Genomic DNA, 16,643 nt, shown 5'->3' with positions numbered 1-16,643 from the left:
TCTACATACACACCTCAAAGTAAGTGAACGTTTCTACCATTTTTGTTGAATTTAGGAAATTTTCGGTGAGCTGGAACCAATTACCCAAAAACCCATTGAAACAATGGTTTCGGTTAACGAACTTTTCGGTTAACGAACGACCTTCTGGAACGGATTGAGTTCGTTAACCGAGGGGTCACTGTATTCACTCAGACCCTTTCTCCTTAACTTTCACAAAAAATCATATCAAAATCTTTCTTTAGCAGATATAACACACTGTACATATAATTATTAGATCAGTTGCAATAAAAAATATATACTGTACTTGATATGATGAGATACTATGATACTCCATACCACATAGTAGTATTTCAATCAAGAAAAAGTGGACAGTATAACAAGCAGGAATACCTTGAGTTGGTCGTGCTCCAGGAGGACATTCCATTCCTGGCGCTGTACATAATCGATCACTTCATCTCGAGTTAGGTTGATACGGTAATTGAAGTCTCCGCACCAGAACACGTAGTCATGTGCCCAGAGAGGCATACCCTGGTAAAAAAAAGACATGAGGTTATGAAGAAAATTAATAACATAAGAACATAAGAAGGAAGGAAACTGCAGCGGGCCTATTGACCCATACTGGGCAGTCCTGTTTATAGCCAACCCCTATTGCTCATATAAGCATCCAACCTATGTTTGAAGCTCCAGCGTATTCAAGTTAATGATGATATTTGGTAACTTGTTCCATTCATCCACTACTCTGTTTCCAAACCAGTGTTTACCTATTTCACGCCGAAATCTAAATTTGTCTAATTTAAAACCATTGTTACGAGTTCGCTCTTGGTTGGATAGTTTGAGTACCTTTGTAATGTCCCCTTTGTTTAACCCTGACTTCCATTTATACACCTCTATCATGTCTCCCCTCACTCTACGTCTCTCGAGGGAGTGCAAATTAAGATGCTTTAACCTGTCTCTGTATTCACGGTTCCTAATGCCTGGGAATAGTCTTGTCATTCTCCTCTGGATTCTTTCCAAGGATTCTATATCCATTCTGTAATACGGTGACCAGAACTGAACTGCGTAATCCAGGTGAGGTCTCACAAGCGCTAGATATAATTTTAAGATGACCTCGCAAGTCTTGAAACTAACACTCCTTTGTATGAACCCCAAGTACTTTATAAGCCTTGTTACGAGCAAAAACACATTGTTTACTTGGCTTAAGATTCCTACTTATCATTACAGTGGGGTATGCTATAACGAACGGATCCTACTACTAATATTCCTATAACGAACGGTTTTACCTATAAAATTGAGAATGCTATAATGAACGCAACTCCTACAACGAACGCGGATGAATACCGGACTATTTCGCCTGGCGCATGAATATTGTTGTACCGCGACCCACAACAAGAGCGTCAGGCGCCATCTTTGTCTCATTGTGTAGCCAGTGCACCACTGTTATTGTTGAAATTTCGTCTTTTGATGTGGAAATAGAGTTATTTGTATAAATATTTTGTTATACAAGTGTACAATTGTGACGATGAATCGTCCAAAGCGAGTGAGAAAGCTCATAACTCTTGAAACTAAGAAAGAAATCATAAAGAAACGTGAGGATGGAACAAGCATTGCGAAACTTAGTGATGTATGGGATGGCTAAATCGACTATATGTACGATTTTAAAGAATAAAGAGGAGTTGAAAACAGTGCAAGTGGCTAAGGGAATCTCTAGACTTAGCAAAGCAAGGTGTAATGTGAGTGAGGAGATGGAAAATTTACTCTTAGTGTGGATAAAGGAGAAAGAAATGGCAGGTGATAGCATTAGTGAAGTTATAATTTGTGAGAAGGCCAGACAATTGTTTGAGGACCTTAAAGCCAAGACTCCCAGTGCAAGTGATAGTGATGTGCCAGTGTTTATGGGTACCAAGGGGTGGTTTACTGGTTTCAGGAGAAATAAAATACATAGTGTTGTGAGACATGGTGATGCTGCTAGTGCAGATAAGGAAGCAGCTAAGGAACACCATGACATTTTTTTGAATATTATTAAAGAGGGAGGCTTTGTTTCTCAGCAGTTATTCAACTGTGATGAAACCGGACTTTTTGGGAAAAAAATGCCTCGCCGTACATACATTACCAAGGAGGAAACTTCTGTCCCTGGCCATAAGCCAATGAAAGACAGGCTTACCCTCCTTCTTTGTGCTGATGCTTCTGGTGACTGCAAAATAAAGCCACTCCTTGTGTACCATGCAGAAAACCCCAGAGCTTTAACCCTTTGGATGCGACATGCGGGTAAACCCGCCCAAAATATTATATTAATTAAATGCGACAAGCGGGGATATCCCACGGCCTTGAAAAAACTTCCCCAAATGAGAAGACATGCGGACATATTATGTATTGAGGTATAGGAGTATTTCCTGAATGCAATATAGCTTATTTTTGTACTATTTTGTTTGATATTATCTGAATATGTAATACATATCTAAATTTGCTGTTTAGTACCCAAATTGATTAAATTTATTTGGCATATACCAGACATTGATTTATACCAATTTCCTGCATTTTTGGGTATAAATGTCATTTTTTCTCTAAAATTTGCACACATATGTGAATTTTTGTTCCAGATTTGGAAAATATACTAAAAGTTCTCTAGGAAAAACATATAGAAAATGTGATTATATGAAATTCATTTTTGGCAGGATAATTGACACTTTTCAGGAACCGGCGCGAAATTTAATTACGCACCTAAAGAGTTAAAAAACACTAGGAAGACCCGCCTTGGTGTTATGTGGCGGTCAAACCCAAAGGCTTGGGTGACCAGGAATTTATTCTCTGAGTGGGTGATTGAGGTGTTTGGACCCAGTGTTCGGGAATACCTCAGGGAGAATAATCTTCCACTGAAAGCTTTGTTGGTGATGGACAATGCACCAGCCCACCCTCCTAATTTGATGGTTGAATTGCCAGAGGAGTTGAACTTCATCACTGTGCACTTCTTGCCACCCAACACAACACCTCTCATCCAGCCCATGGATCAACAGGTAATTTCTAACTTTAAGAAGCTGTACACAAAGGCACTGTTTAGAAAATGTTTTGCGTCCACTTCTTCCAGTGATGTTAGCTTGAAGGAATTTTGGAAGAGTCACTTCAATATAGCAGATGCTGTATTTTTAATTACCTCAGCCTGGAAAGAGGTTACTGTGAGGTGTCTTTGTGCTGCTTGGAGGCCATTGTGGCCTGAATGTGTCCTTCAAAGAGACTTTGAAGGCTTCGAAGAGTTAGAAGAAGAGGCTGTTGTTCATGAAATTGTGGCTCTGGGCAATTCCATGGGCCTGGAAGTGGATGATGATGATGTTGAGGAGTTGGTGGAAGAGCACAGTAAGGAATTGTCCACTGAGGAGCTGCTTGAGCTTCACAAAGAGGAAAACGAGACACTGAAGCGGAGCTTAACTTCTGAGGAGTCAGGGGAGGAGGAGGAAAGCCGCATCATTCCAGCCAAAGATCTCAAGGATGCGTTCTTTTGCTGGAGCAAACTGTCCAAGCTTGCTGAGGATTATCATCCTGATGTTGGTTCTGTGCAAAAGACCATCAGTGTGTTCAATGACAATGTTATGAACTACTTTTGGAATGTCCAGAAATCAAGGTTGAAGCAGCCAACCCTGGATTCCTTCTTTACAAAGATAACAAAAGAACCTACAAACAAAGTGCCTGTGAGACAGACACCAAAGAGGGCTAGGAAGGATGACTCCTCTCCTTCCACCTCTTCTCAATAATTCTCTCCTCCCCCCTCCCCCTCTGCCTCCTGTCCTGCATGCTGAACAACACTAAGGTAAGATAAAGTACCGTATTTTTTACATTTTCCACAGAATTTTTTCAGTGTTAAGTGGTTGTATTTGGGGGCCTGGAACGGATTAATCCTATAACGAACGAATGCTACAACGAACGAGGTTCTGGAACCAATTACGTTCGTTATAGCATACCCCACTGTACTCCTAAATCTCTCTAACAGTCGGATTCCACAATGGCATCGTTGTTCATCTGGTAACTGGTTTCCCTGTTTACATCTCCTATACTGAGTACTTTACATTTGTCCACATTGAATTTCATCTGCCATTTTTCCGACCATTCGAAAAATTTGTTTAGATCTTCCTGTAGTTTTGCAGAGTCCTCGTCAGATTTAATTACACGTCCTATTTTAGTGTCATTAGCAAATTTACTTATGTTGCTGTCTATGCCGATATCTATGTCGTTTATGTATATAATAAATAATAATGGTCCAAGTACTGAGCCTTGGGGAACTCCACTAGTGATGTTGCTCCAATGCGATTTAGTGCCGTTTATGCTCACTCGCTGTTTCCTGTCCCATAACCATGCCCTAATCCATTTAAGGATATTACCTTTGATGCCATGCGCTTCTACATTTCTAATTACTCATTCGTGGGGGACTCTGTCGAAGGCTTTGCTAAAGTCGAGATATACCACATCATAATTGTGCCCCTCGTCCACCGATTCGAAAACTGATGAAAAGAATGTTAATAGATTAGTTAGACATGAACGCCCGCTTGTGAAGCCATGTTGGGAATCATTGATCAACTTGTGCTTCTCCAGGAGGTTTCGAATATAGTATGAAATAATTGATTCTAGTAATTTACCTACTATTGATGTTAGACTGATTGGGCGGTAGTTAGAGGATAGTGATCTATCCCCCTTCTCGAAAATCGGTATTACATCCGCTATCCTCCAGCATTCTGGTACTACACCTGTTTTTAATGACATGTTAAACAACTTTGCTAAGGGCATACTAAGCTCTTCCTTACATTCCTTTAATACTCTGGCAAATATCTCATCGGGACCAGGTGACTTATTAGGCTTCAGTTTGTCTATTTGCTTATTAACATTGTTACTAGTCACTACATTCTCACTTAATTTGTTTTCTTCACTATCTCTGAATAGAGTCGGTGCCTCGGGTATCATGTTTAAATTTTCGGTGGTGAAAACTGTTGAAAAATATTTATTCAGATTATTGCTCATTTCTCCGTCGTTATCAGTTAGCTGTCTGGTATCTGAACGTATTGGTCCAATCTTGCCTCTTGTTTTAGTTTGATACATTTGGTAGAATCCTTTGGGGTTTGTTTTTGCCTACCCTGCTATCTTCAGTTCATAATTCCTCTTCGATTTTCTTATCTCAGTCTTAACCCTACCGGCCAGTACCTTATAATACTCCCGGAGGTAAATTTCGCCACGATTTATCCTTCTACCTATAGCCTTCCTTTGTCCAATAATGTTCTTTAAATAATTATTTGTCCATTTAGGGTCATTGTTGTCTGATCTGAGTTTTTTGTATGGTATGTTCTGCCTTTGTGCATTAAGTAACTCATTTTAATTGTAGTGGAACTCAGCAATCTCAGATCTCGTTATCAGGTCGGTGTCATCTGTCAGGCTCGCACCCAATCGCGACACCCCCTCCCTCAGCTGCCTCTTTAAACTATCAAAGTCTGCCCTTCTGAAATCTGGGACTTTAATGGAATTCTCCTTACGTCTGACCTGAAAATCTAACTGGAATCTAATTTCTTTGTGATCGCTGTTTGCAAGTTCGTTCCCTTCCTCGACATTGCTAATGAGGTTTTCTCTGTTCGACAGAACTAAATCAAGTATATTATTACCCAGGGTGGGTTCGGTTATATGTTGACTTATGAAACAGTCCTGGATCGTTTCGAGGAAATCCTCTGATACTGAGTTACCCGTAAGGTCAGTCTAATCTATTTGGCCAAGGTTAAAATCGCCTACTATACAGACTTTGTTGTGTATGGAAGCCCTGCGCATTTCATCCCAGATAAGTCGCTCATTAACTCTATCAAGATTGGGAGGTCTATATATTACTCCTATGATTAATTTTTCCCTACCGTCAATTAATTCTATCCAAATTGTTTCTGTATTCAGCTCAGTTTTTATTTCCTTATTTATTTCGCAATTCAGATTATCCCTGACATAGATGGCTACTCCGCCTCCTTTCCTGGACGGCCTATCAGTATGGAACAATTTGTAATCCGCAATTTGGTATTCGACAGGTAACTCACGTGAGTCTAGGTTGATCCATGTTTCAGTGAATGCTATTATATCGATTTTTTCGGTACATACCAAGGCCCTAATATCATCCATTTTGTTTCTCATACTTCTACTGTTTGCGTAGTAGACATTTAAGTTGATCGTGTTCTGAGTCCTCCCTTTACCGCGTTTAGGTTTAAACTCCCTGTCTAATGTAGTTCTGTCATCATTCCTAACACTATTTCCCTGTAATCTTTCACTTTGTTTACCCGCTCCCACTGCAGTCTCCTCCATCCCCGTGCCCATATGTTCCCCTAGCAGTTTAAAGACTTCGATATCTTTTGAACTGCCCCCTCTAGAGACCCAGCCAGGGTTGCCACCCTATCCTGAGACAGGTGTACCCCATCCCTAGCATAAAGGTCCCTTCTGCTGTAGAAGTTGTCCCAGTTGTCAACGAATGGGACTGATATTGACTTGCAATATCCGTCAAGACGGCCGTTGACACCAACTGCCCTTGACAACCATTCATTGCCAACTCTCCTTCTAGGCAGAACACCACATATGATAGGGATCTCTCCCTTAGTCCTAATACGATCTATATCTTTCCTTAGTTAAAAGGAAACAGGTTTAATCTTTATCTTTCGTGTATCATTCTGATTTACTTAAGACAAATATTCCTTTTTTCTTAAATGAATGTTCTGTCAAAAAATATTCTTACTTAGTCTGTTACCTGTCAACACCACACACACTACAAGAACAGATTGTTACCTGTCAACACCACACACACTTCAAGGACAGATTGTTACCTGTCAACACCACAAGGACAGATTGTTTCCATGTCAACACTCATGCACGCTCGCTCGCTCTCTCTCTCTCTCTCTCTCTCTCTCTCTCTCTCTCTCTCTCTCTCGCTCTACAAGGACAGATTGTTTCCTGATAACAAAGTAATTGTCTTTCATACATTACAATCGTTTTTTTCTATACAATACAGTTCTTTATTTCTATGAATGTCTGACTTTTGGTGGATTCATTGGCATTACTCTGAACAGTACAAAACTATTTCATAAACACAACCACAATATAAAAATTACAATTTTGAACAGTTTCCAGAGTTACTGTGTATAGAAAACTACAGATTTGTGAGATAATTCTGAGGTATTTTTATTTGGTTGGAGTAATTCTATATTTTTGACTACCGGGTAACTCAGTTGACCCAGAGCTCCAACGATATTCAATTAGCAAAGGGTTCACTGTATTTCTGTCTGTCCCTGTACTGTATATAGTATGGTTAAATTATTACCTCAGAAAAATACACAGGATTTAAAATGAATTTCATGCATCATTACTCTTCATTTAAAAACAAAACAAAAAACATAAGTACTGTACTTACAAGAGGGAAAATAAGCTTTCTGGCAATGCTGTCATAATCATTATTTCGCTCATTAACCTCCTTTTGGCCAGCAGCAAAATGAGAGCAGACAAATGCCATTGATGTGTTTCGAACCACCAATCTGATGCCCACACCACCTTTGTTTCCTGAGTAATGAAAAAAAAAAGTGCAATTAATCTCATTTCTTTCTCAATAAAATCATGAAAAACACACACAATAACTACCAGGAAATATTTATGTCCTTGTAATCCTTATTCTGCCATATACAAGGCATCTCCTAAAGCAGGGGCATAAGTGCCAATCTGACGTTTTGAGATATTGGCAATTTTGAGGCACTTTTGGCCCTGTGAGGACTTGGGGAAATTTTTTTTCAAGCCTAGCACCAACACGCTGCGAGTAAGATATGGTATCTGGAAATACTATTGTTACCGAGTAGAAATGAGTCTTTGGTAATAATTATGGCAGGTAAACAATGATTGAAAATGGCCTTATCAAACTCAGCCTTACGATTAACTCCTTCACTATGGGGATGCCACTTTTCAATAGAGTATTCTATTTGGCTAATGCCAGACAATTTTATTCAGCTCAGATGGGGCCCCATATACAAGTGGTTAGTAGACTATCTGCACTAACTCCTTCACTAGGTGGATACCACTTTTAACATTCTATTTGGCATCTATCTCAAAGTGTCCCATACCAGACCTGGCCAGTTTATAGACAATTAAACCCCCAAAACATGCAGTACTACCAGTATACTGTATTTGTGGAGTTGTACGCAGTGCGAGGTAGATTTGGTTGTATTTTGGGGCCTTGTTGTGGATGAGGAATCCAATAGTACAGTAAAACACTACATTACTGGGAATGAATAACAGCAAATAAGGGATGAGTCTACGCCACTTTATGCAAGAGTGGAAACTATCTGTTAACACACAGTACCAGTAACTCTTCTTTGTTATTCTACGAAGAATATATTTATGAATTTGCAACAATTAACTCACCTGTTGCCCCTTGCATTCCGGTCTTGACACTCTCAACAGATACATGGCGCACGTGGCTGGCGTGTTTCTCATTGACAAACACAAATAATGCCACACCAACGAGCTGTGACCACGTTACCATTACAAACTTTTCATCTCTGGATATAACCTGTGGAGACAAAAGGTATCTTAACCTCCAATATGATATTGCAGATTTACAGATAAAATTAATTTGTAGTTTACAGTGGTGGAAGATAATGTATATCTGCCAAGAAAACAAAATCTAACTACAGTTTGTTCGTTATGGAAATGTCACACTCGGCTCTCACCACCCACCTATATGACATACAGTTTTGTGATTGGATAATGTGGCAGTATCCTCCGTGGAAGCAAATTTTAGTCAATCTACAGCACTTCATTAATTATGTGCATTCTAAATGACCAATCACAAGCCAAGACAAGAGAAAGAGCATATGGAAGCCATGGTTACAAGACAGTTAATGCAGAGAAGTATGGGTATCCCAGAATAAAGGATGAATGTAGTATAGTACCTAGTGAAGGAAAAGAAGATTCCAAATCAAGAAATGAAGTTCACAGACATAAGTAGTGTTACAAATAAGGTAAAAACACATAAATACAGCTCCTGCAGTAAAAGAAGCCATCACAGGTTCACACTTTGGAAGCTCTGCATCCCTTTCATAGTTCTAAACATCAATTAACAAACTAGCATGATAATATCAATATACTGTATGAGGTATTGTACATACAAGAGTCAAGTTTAATAAGAGAAAATGATTGTAAATAAGAAATACTTCATATCTATTTATGAGTTATTAATGTTGGTTTCCAGGTGTCATTAATTTCATATTACTTTTCAACAAATACTATTTAACATTCTATAAGTAAGGGGGACAAAATTCCCTTATTATGCTACAGCCCCACTTGGGTTGAATGTAAACATTTACAAAAAATGCACTTTTTAATATCTCCTCTGTTTCCAATTTAATAATTACCTGAATACAGTACACAAAGTCCTTGATTTACAAAAAGGATCCATTCTCGAAAAACATTTTGAAAATACCAGTACGTACAATAAAACTCCAGGTAACTGGCAACGTCAACCAAGTGGCACCAAAATGAAATGATAATAATAATAAATGAACAGGTAGATGGGCATTTCTATAATGATGACAACAAATGCAAGTCTCAAACCTCTCAGGACTCAGTTATTACCTTCTGCAGTTCCTTTCCCCAAGATGCAGCATTTTCAGACCACTGAGTATTTTGGACAATGTTTGTGGCACTTAGATCCACAATTTCTTCAAAGCCTATCGCAAATACATCAGGAGCTCTAGTATCTCTTACTTCATCCTCAGGCGTAGTGTCCACAAGGGCTGAAAACAACACAAATAAATACAGTATACATCTACATCAGTTAGACAGCTCCTCCCTGACTTTCGACCTACTCGACTTACGACCACCCGGACATACGACAGCTTCAGTCGTACGAAAATTTTGTCAAATTACGTATTTTCGAGTCCCAATGTCAGTGATTGCACTGTGTACTGACAAAATTTTCGTTTGTAATTCATTTTAAAATGGCTGGCAAGCGTAAAGGGAGAGTTTTGTGGTGCTGAGAAGAAAAAGAGACACCCATTTTAGATTTTCTATGTATTATTTAAGCATTTTCGCCTTACGACCATTTCGACTTACAACCTGCATTTGGGTCCCTAACCCCATCGTAAGTCGGCGAGGAACTGTATACTGTATTAACTTTGACTTCTACTTCATGTTATTCAAGGGAGGATATTATTGGTTACACTCTAAGTGTGAATCAGCATCTCTGTCAGAGGTGACCACCATCACAAGGATGGGTCGGGTGGGGCGAGGTCAGGTGCTGTCATGTGCATTGTATATAAGGAACTTGTGTAGTGATGAATGTGCCAGTCCTTGTCTGTAGCTTGACTCTCCAGCCCTCTGTCATTGCATTGTTTAATTCATAAATTCTCAGATAATGAAAGTCCAGCAAATGTTTCAACCAAATAAGTGGCACAAAATATGTAGGTGTTTATTGTAACTTTATTAAAGGTGTATGACTAATGAAATGTGTTCTTTTGTATTGTCTTTATGGTATTGTATTTATTTTATTGCATTGCAACTACAGTATACAGTCAACCCTCACTTTACGCGGTCCCACATTCCACGTTTCCACGTTTACGCGGTACCCTGCCGGAACCCGGGATGCTCACATTCCGTGGTGCGTGTACCCCTTTATGCGGAGAGCGGCTGGCGAGCCACGCCATTTTTGGATCCATCTCTCCCGCCATCCGCCATGTTGTGTAAGCGGCGCGACCAGGGTGCGCACAAGGTCGCCCAGTCATCAAAACATTACCGAGTTCTTCACCTGCCACCCACCACAACCGGCCCAAGTCAGTGATAGTGATAATTATAGTGAGGATATGGACTTATATGGACTTTGAGGGGCTTGACAAAGAGGCCCTGCAAGCCTCTGTGGTGGATAGTGATACAATTGATACAAGTGATACAGGTGAGGGCCAATAATCTGCCCTCTGCCTCGGAACCAACCCCCCATCCCCGTGTGCCCAGCCATCTTTTCTACTAATGTAAGTGTTAAAAAACCTACTATTATTGATATTTCTCTTAATTATTAATTGTGTGTGCATACCATCATAAAATTAAGAAGTTATTTTTACTACAGCATAGTTGTGTGTCGTCAAAAAGTGGAGTTTGGGGGTCGGCCCGGTCTCTATTTCAATTAATCCCATATGTTATGTTGTTCACTTTACACGTTTCTCACTTTCCGCGGTACCCTGTGGGTGGTATTAACCGCGTAAAGTGAGGGTTGACTGTACTGTATATTGTGTATACAGTATATAATAAGATATGTAGTGAAAGCTGCTGGCTGGGAACACATCCCCCTCCTAATTACATTGATTCTTATGGGGAAAATTGCCCTGATATTCATAAATTTGTTATATAAATTAACTTTTAAGGACGTATCCTTTGCGATAACCAGGATATTACTGTACGGTACAATAAAAAACACATAATATGAAATAATAGCGACTCTAGCCCTTACGAATTATGAGATTTTACTATATATGAGGGACACCTTATCCCAAGGGGGAGAAAAAAGAAGGTATTTTTCCGTATCTGTCGCAATCAAAATTTAAATGTTTCTAAGTACAGTACAGTACCAGATTTAGGGTTATCAAATACAATGGCTCAACCACTGGGCAATGATGGAGAAACAAGTGGGATAAGCTTGCGCAGTTTACCGTAGATGTAGACTCCACAACTGACCAACGTGAACCGACCGTGAGTGACGGGCGTGATGCGTATCGTACTTGTTTACACTGAAGCAGGCGGTCAGTGGTCGTATCCCAGGGCGACATGTGCATCATATACTGTACAGTATATTCGTACATGTCTCTTTTAATCCGAAATTTTATCAAATATTACGAAATTTGTAATATATATTTTATAATTGCAAAACATCATGAAATATGAGTGGTTTTGAATTACAGGGGTAAAAATCATGGAGGTTTTACTGTATACTAAGCCATAACATGAATATAATATATAGTAGGTATTGTAGAATCATATTATTTTACATTAGAAAAGAATAAATTACAGGTGCTCCTCTACTTATGAACGAGTTTTGTTCCTGAGGCTTGATCATCAGCCTATTTGTTCCTTAGTTCAACTTTGTTCTTGAAGACACTGAACATACAGTATTGTAAAAAATTACAATACAGTAATAACAGATTTACAGTACATCTATACCTGAATAATAAATTCAACACATTACAGTATATTTTACCAGCCTTTACCAGTATTTTGATGTATAAATAGCGTACACTAATTTTGTAGGCAAATATGTCACCTGCAAATGTGGACAGGTTTGTTCATATCTCTGAATGAGTGTCAGTAGAGGACCGCCTGTACACAACCTAACCATAACAAATGCATTAACCTTGAAAACAAAAAAGACATACAACTCTGAACAGCATTCTTCTTGGAGTCCAGTAGCCAGTCATCCAGCGACAGGTGTTTGTATGCCAGACTTCGGAAATGTTTCCCTCCATTAACATTGTACGTCCCAACAGCGACTCGTAGAGGAATTGATGATGTATATTCTGTGCTGCGTTGACACAACTGACGCAGCACACTGATGGGAGCTGTGGGAAATTTTTATTATATTTATGGATATACTGTATTCAATACAGTATTACTATTACATTATGATAGTGAATGAGTGAATTGTGTGACGAAGGAAAATGTTAATATTGAACAAGAACGAAAATGATGAAAGGAGACAAAAAGAAATGGTCTGAATGGAGATAGAATGGTTAATATAAGGTGTTGTGGACAAGTGTTGACCTCAATACCTTCCAAGTCTGTAGAAGAGAATGAACAAAATCACAATAATGGTTGAAATCTGCACAAATAATAGTGTGTATGAAGCACAGTTTTTAAAATGATGTTTGTTGGTTACCAGTTGTGAGAGAGAATAAAAGGAGGTGTGGCTGTGATATGGGGACCACGCATGGTGCTGACTGGTCCACCAAGCTGCCCAGGTCGTTATAGATGGCGATGTGTAAGGCAAGAATTAGGTGATCATGCACAACAAAGCACATCATACTGTACCTGAATACCCTAACAAACACTTATTAAAAAACAATCTCATATATTAAAACCTAAAAAGAATCTGAACATAATTTCACACCACCATTAATGGAATAACTGAAGGTAATATAATATAGCTAAATGTATAATTACTTAAAGAAGAAAAACTAAAACACATGGAAATGCAAAGTTTGTCAAAATCATATTAATAATCTTTAAGTTTGTCTTACCATAGAGGTAGCTTGATGGTAGCAGAGATCTGGAGAGAGCTGCTAGGTAGTTATTAAGGAGGTTCCCATGCAAGAGAATATTAATGGCTTCTTGTTTGCTACTGTCCAAAAGGTTGTTTTGAAATGTTCTTGCAGCTGATCTTGCCCCATCAATCAACTGAAGAGAACCATACCATTTAGAGAGTTTCCTTTATGTACAGTCCCACCCCCTCACTAGTGCATTTAAAGGGGCTCATCATATAAACATTCCACATATTACATTGGGATATTTGTTTTAATATTGTTATACTTTAATTCCATGGTAGGTTTGCTATTGCGAATTTCCTTCTATCGAATGTAAACAAACACGGGGCTGCCACACTGAACAAAACCTGACGAGCCCCTGTAAACTCATTAGTGAAGGGGACTGTACAACTGTGGACAAAAAGATTTTGACAGGCAGGAAGAGAGGGAGGTGATGTATGGGAGGGTAGGGATGTAGGTGGAGACTTGGCAACGTCACATAGTGGTGACGAATAAAAGTCTGTGTGTTTCTCTTTCCACATCACAAACTAAATTTTTTACTTTAATTATGAGGCAGACGCAGCTTACACTCCCTCCCTGCTGAAGTCTCTTTATCCACAACTGTACAATTTACAAGAGGGTAAAGGTTATGTTAAATACCAACTAACTCACTCACCTGAAACAGAAGTAACAGTAAATGAATCCCAACACATGAGGAGAGGATATCTGTATTGATCTTTTTCTTTCTCTCCACCTTTCTTTACACCAGAAAAGTCTAAAGTGAATGAAATGATCTAGTGACTTGTACACTCAACTCAGCTTATACAAACCGGAGGACAAAACCATGAACTTCAAGCATTAATGCAACTTGTACCTTTTATCCCAAGAAGCAGGGAGAATAACACTACTGTACAGGGTCCTAGGTGTCAAGCAATCCAGTGGTGATACACTATAGGATTTTTTCAGGTATCCAAACACAAGCATCTTCCCATATGTCAATAGTCTTCTCAAGATGAAATGATTTTGGAGGAATATACAAAATGCCAAGCTATTGTGCAAGCATGGGATGTAAACCAGATGAGTACTGTACAGTACAGCATTACCCCTCTAAGCTCCACATAAAGACCCACACACATGCAACTGTGAATTGCTTTACCATATAAAGAGACTGAAGGTATCTATGTCCAGTTTCTGTAGCTAAACATTAACCCATTGACTCTGGTCAATGTGTCCCCTGAGATGACACCCATATGATGGAACTTTTCAAAGATTACCTCAATGACTAATGACCCCGCCCAGCTAGCTGTTTGCACCGCAAAATTAAATAAAAAATCTTCATATTTCTTGTCCATGATGCACAAGACAAGTGTCCCATGAATATTTTCACTTGTGAGTCATGTTGTCCTTCAAATGAAACACTATCGTGTGTACTTCCCCGAGTCTATTGCACAGTTAAGAAAAAATAAATAAAAATTTAATTCATCACTTCTTTATGTTACACAAGTCACTTAATATCATGACTTACCTTTGAGCCTTGTAAAGCCCCAGTTCCAGCATATATTTGACTGATGCGGTTACCATTGTCCTTCCACATCTCCTCCAATTTGGATGTGAATCGCTGAACAATAATTCCATTGTTTGACACTCCAAGATCCTCTAACATTTTGTTTAGGGAATCTAAGCCAAAATAAGTTTGAACTCTGTTCGTTCTGTCAAGGCAATCCAAGCAGTTTGTCCTCATAGTGCCGCGTTGTAACTGTGGATATTGGAAAAATTAACTAAATAACATGCAATTACAGAACTTAAATTTTGTATACATTTCAATTACTGTAAAGTTTTGATATCTGGTATAGGCAAGGCACAGGAGGAGGTACTTACTGACTGCACCTGACCTTTCCTGAGGCAGAAGTAACCATATGTTTCCATCTCTTCCTTTATTCGAGGCTGCAGCTTTTTACCCAAATTTTCTATGTGTCCACCTTTACACTCTTGATGAAAGTCGAAAACGATGTGAGGCGAGTCCTTGCTCCAGGGGCAATTAATGTGTTGAATCTGCAAATCATCATAAATCAATTTTATGGTGTATAATGTAATAGGCTGCTGAGTGAATCATAGATAAAGGAAAATGGTGAAGTGAGATCTCAGGCCCAGGCTGATGTTAGGTACAGTACAACTCCCTGCAGGTAGGGATGATGATGATGATGATGATGATGATGATGTCTACATCTGAGGGAAATGTAAGGAAAGAGAGTAAAGTGTATGGAAGAAATAAACTATTTTTGGGGGTGAGAGGGAGGAAATTATGTGGGGAAAAGGAATATAGTGTGCGGGAGAGGGAATATAATGTGTGGGTGAGGGAATATAGTGTGCGGGAGAGGGAATATAGTGTGTGGGAGAGGGAATATAGTGTGCGGGAGAGGGAATATAGTGTGTGGGAGAGGGAATATAGTGTGTGGGAGAGGGAATATAGTGTGTGGGAGAGGGAATATAGTGTGTGGGAGAGGGAATATAGTGTGTGGGAGAGGGAATATAGTGTGTGGAGAGGGAGTATAGTGTGGAGGAGAATATAATGTGTGGGAGAGGAATATAGTGTGCAGAGGGAATATAGTGTGGAATATAGAGGAATATAGTGTGTGAGAGAGAATATAGTGTGTGGGAGAGGGAATATAGTGTGGGGGAGAGGGAGAGGGAATATAGTGTGTGGGGAGAGGGAATATAGTGTGTGGGAGAGGGAATATAGTGTGTGGGAGAGGGAATATAGTGTGTGGGAGAGGGAATATAGTGTGTGGGAGAGGGAATATAGTGTGTGGGAGAGGAATAGAGAGAATATAGTGTGGGAGAGGGAATATAGTGTGGGAGAGGAATATAGTGTCGGGAGAGGGAATATAGTGTGGGAGAGGGAATATAGTGTGAGAGGGAATATAGTGTGGGAGAGGGAATATAGTGTGCGGGAGAGGGAATAGTGTCGGGAGAGGATATAGTGCGGGAGAGGGAATATAGTGTGTGGGAGAGGGAATATAGTGTGCGGGAGAGGGAATATAGTGTGCGGGAGAGGGAATATAGTGTGCGGGAGAGGGAATATAGTGTGTGGGAGAGGGAATATAGTGTGTGGGAGAGGGAATATAGTGTGTGGGAGAGGGAATTTAGTGTGTGGGAGAGGGAATATAGTGTGTGGGAGAGGGAATTTAGTGTGTGGGAGAGGGAATATAGTGTGTGGGAGAGGGAATATAGTGTGTGGAATGAGAAGGAATGAAATATGTGGTGAAGGAGTAAAGTGGGTTGGAGGAAGGATGTAAAGTGTATGGAGAAAGTAAATAATATAAACATAAGAGAGAGAGAGATTTTGCAAATTAACCCATGAATGTCAACATACCTCAT

At 39.5% G+C, this 16,643-nt stretch overlaps 1 protein-coding gene across 4 annotated transcripts in view; it reads right to left on the bottom strand.

Annotated features, from left to right (window-relative positions):
• Nucleotides 1-16,643, bottom strand: part of LOC121876155 (synaptojanin-1-like) — a 45,350-nt gene that overhangs the window by 11,877 nt on the left and 16,830 nt on the right. For all 4 annotated transcript variants that reach the window (XM_042381092.1, XM_042381093.1, XM_042381094.1 and 1 more), the window contains 8 exons: nucleotides 15,144-15,317; nucleotides 14,791-15,021; nucleotides 13,263-13,419; nucleotides 12,402-12,584; nucleotides 9,616-9,776; nucleotides 8,404-8,551; nucleotides 7,406-7,551; nucleotides 391-528 (listed from right to left, as the gene is read on the bottom strand). In XM_042381092.1, the coding sequence (XP_042237026.1) occupies nucleotides 391-528; nucleotides 7,406-7,551; nucleotides 8,404-8,551; nucleotides 9,616-9,776; nucleotides 12,402-12,584; nucleotides 13,263-13,419; nucleotides 14,791-15,021; nucleotides 15,144-15,317 (1,338 nt within the window). The remainder of the gene's footprint in view (nucleotides 1-390; nucleotides 529-7,405; nucleotides 7,552-8,403; nucleotides 8,552-9,615; nucleotides 9,777-12,401; nucleotides 12,585-13,262; nucleotides 13,420-14,790; nucleotides 15,022-15,143; nucleotides 15,318-16,643) is intronic.

This window comes from Homarus americanus, unplaced genomic scaffold (genome assembly GCF_018991925.1).
Source record: "Homarus americanus isolate GMGI-L3 unplaced genomic scaffold, GMGI_Hamer_2.0 scaffold34921, whole genome shotgun sequence".
Lineage (NCBI taxonomy): Eukaryota > Metazoa > Arthropoda > Malacostraca > Decapoda > Nephropidae > Homarus > Homarus americanus.
Note: the sequence above shows the minus strand (reverse complement) of the source record. Positions and strands in the feature narration are given on the sequence as shown.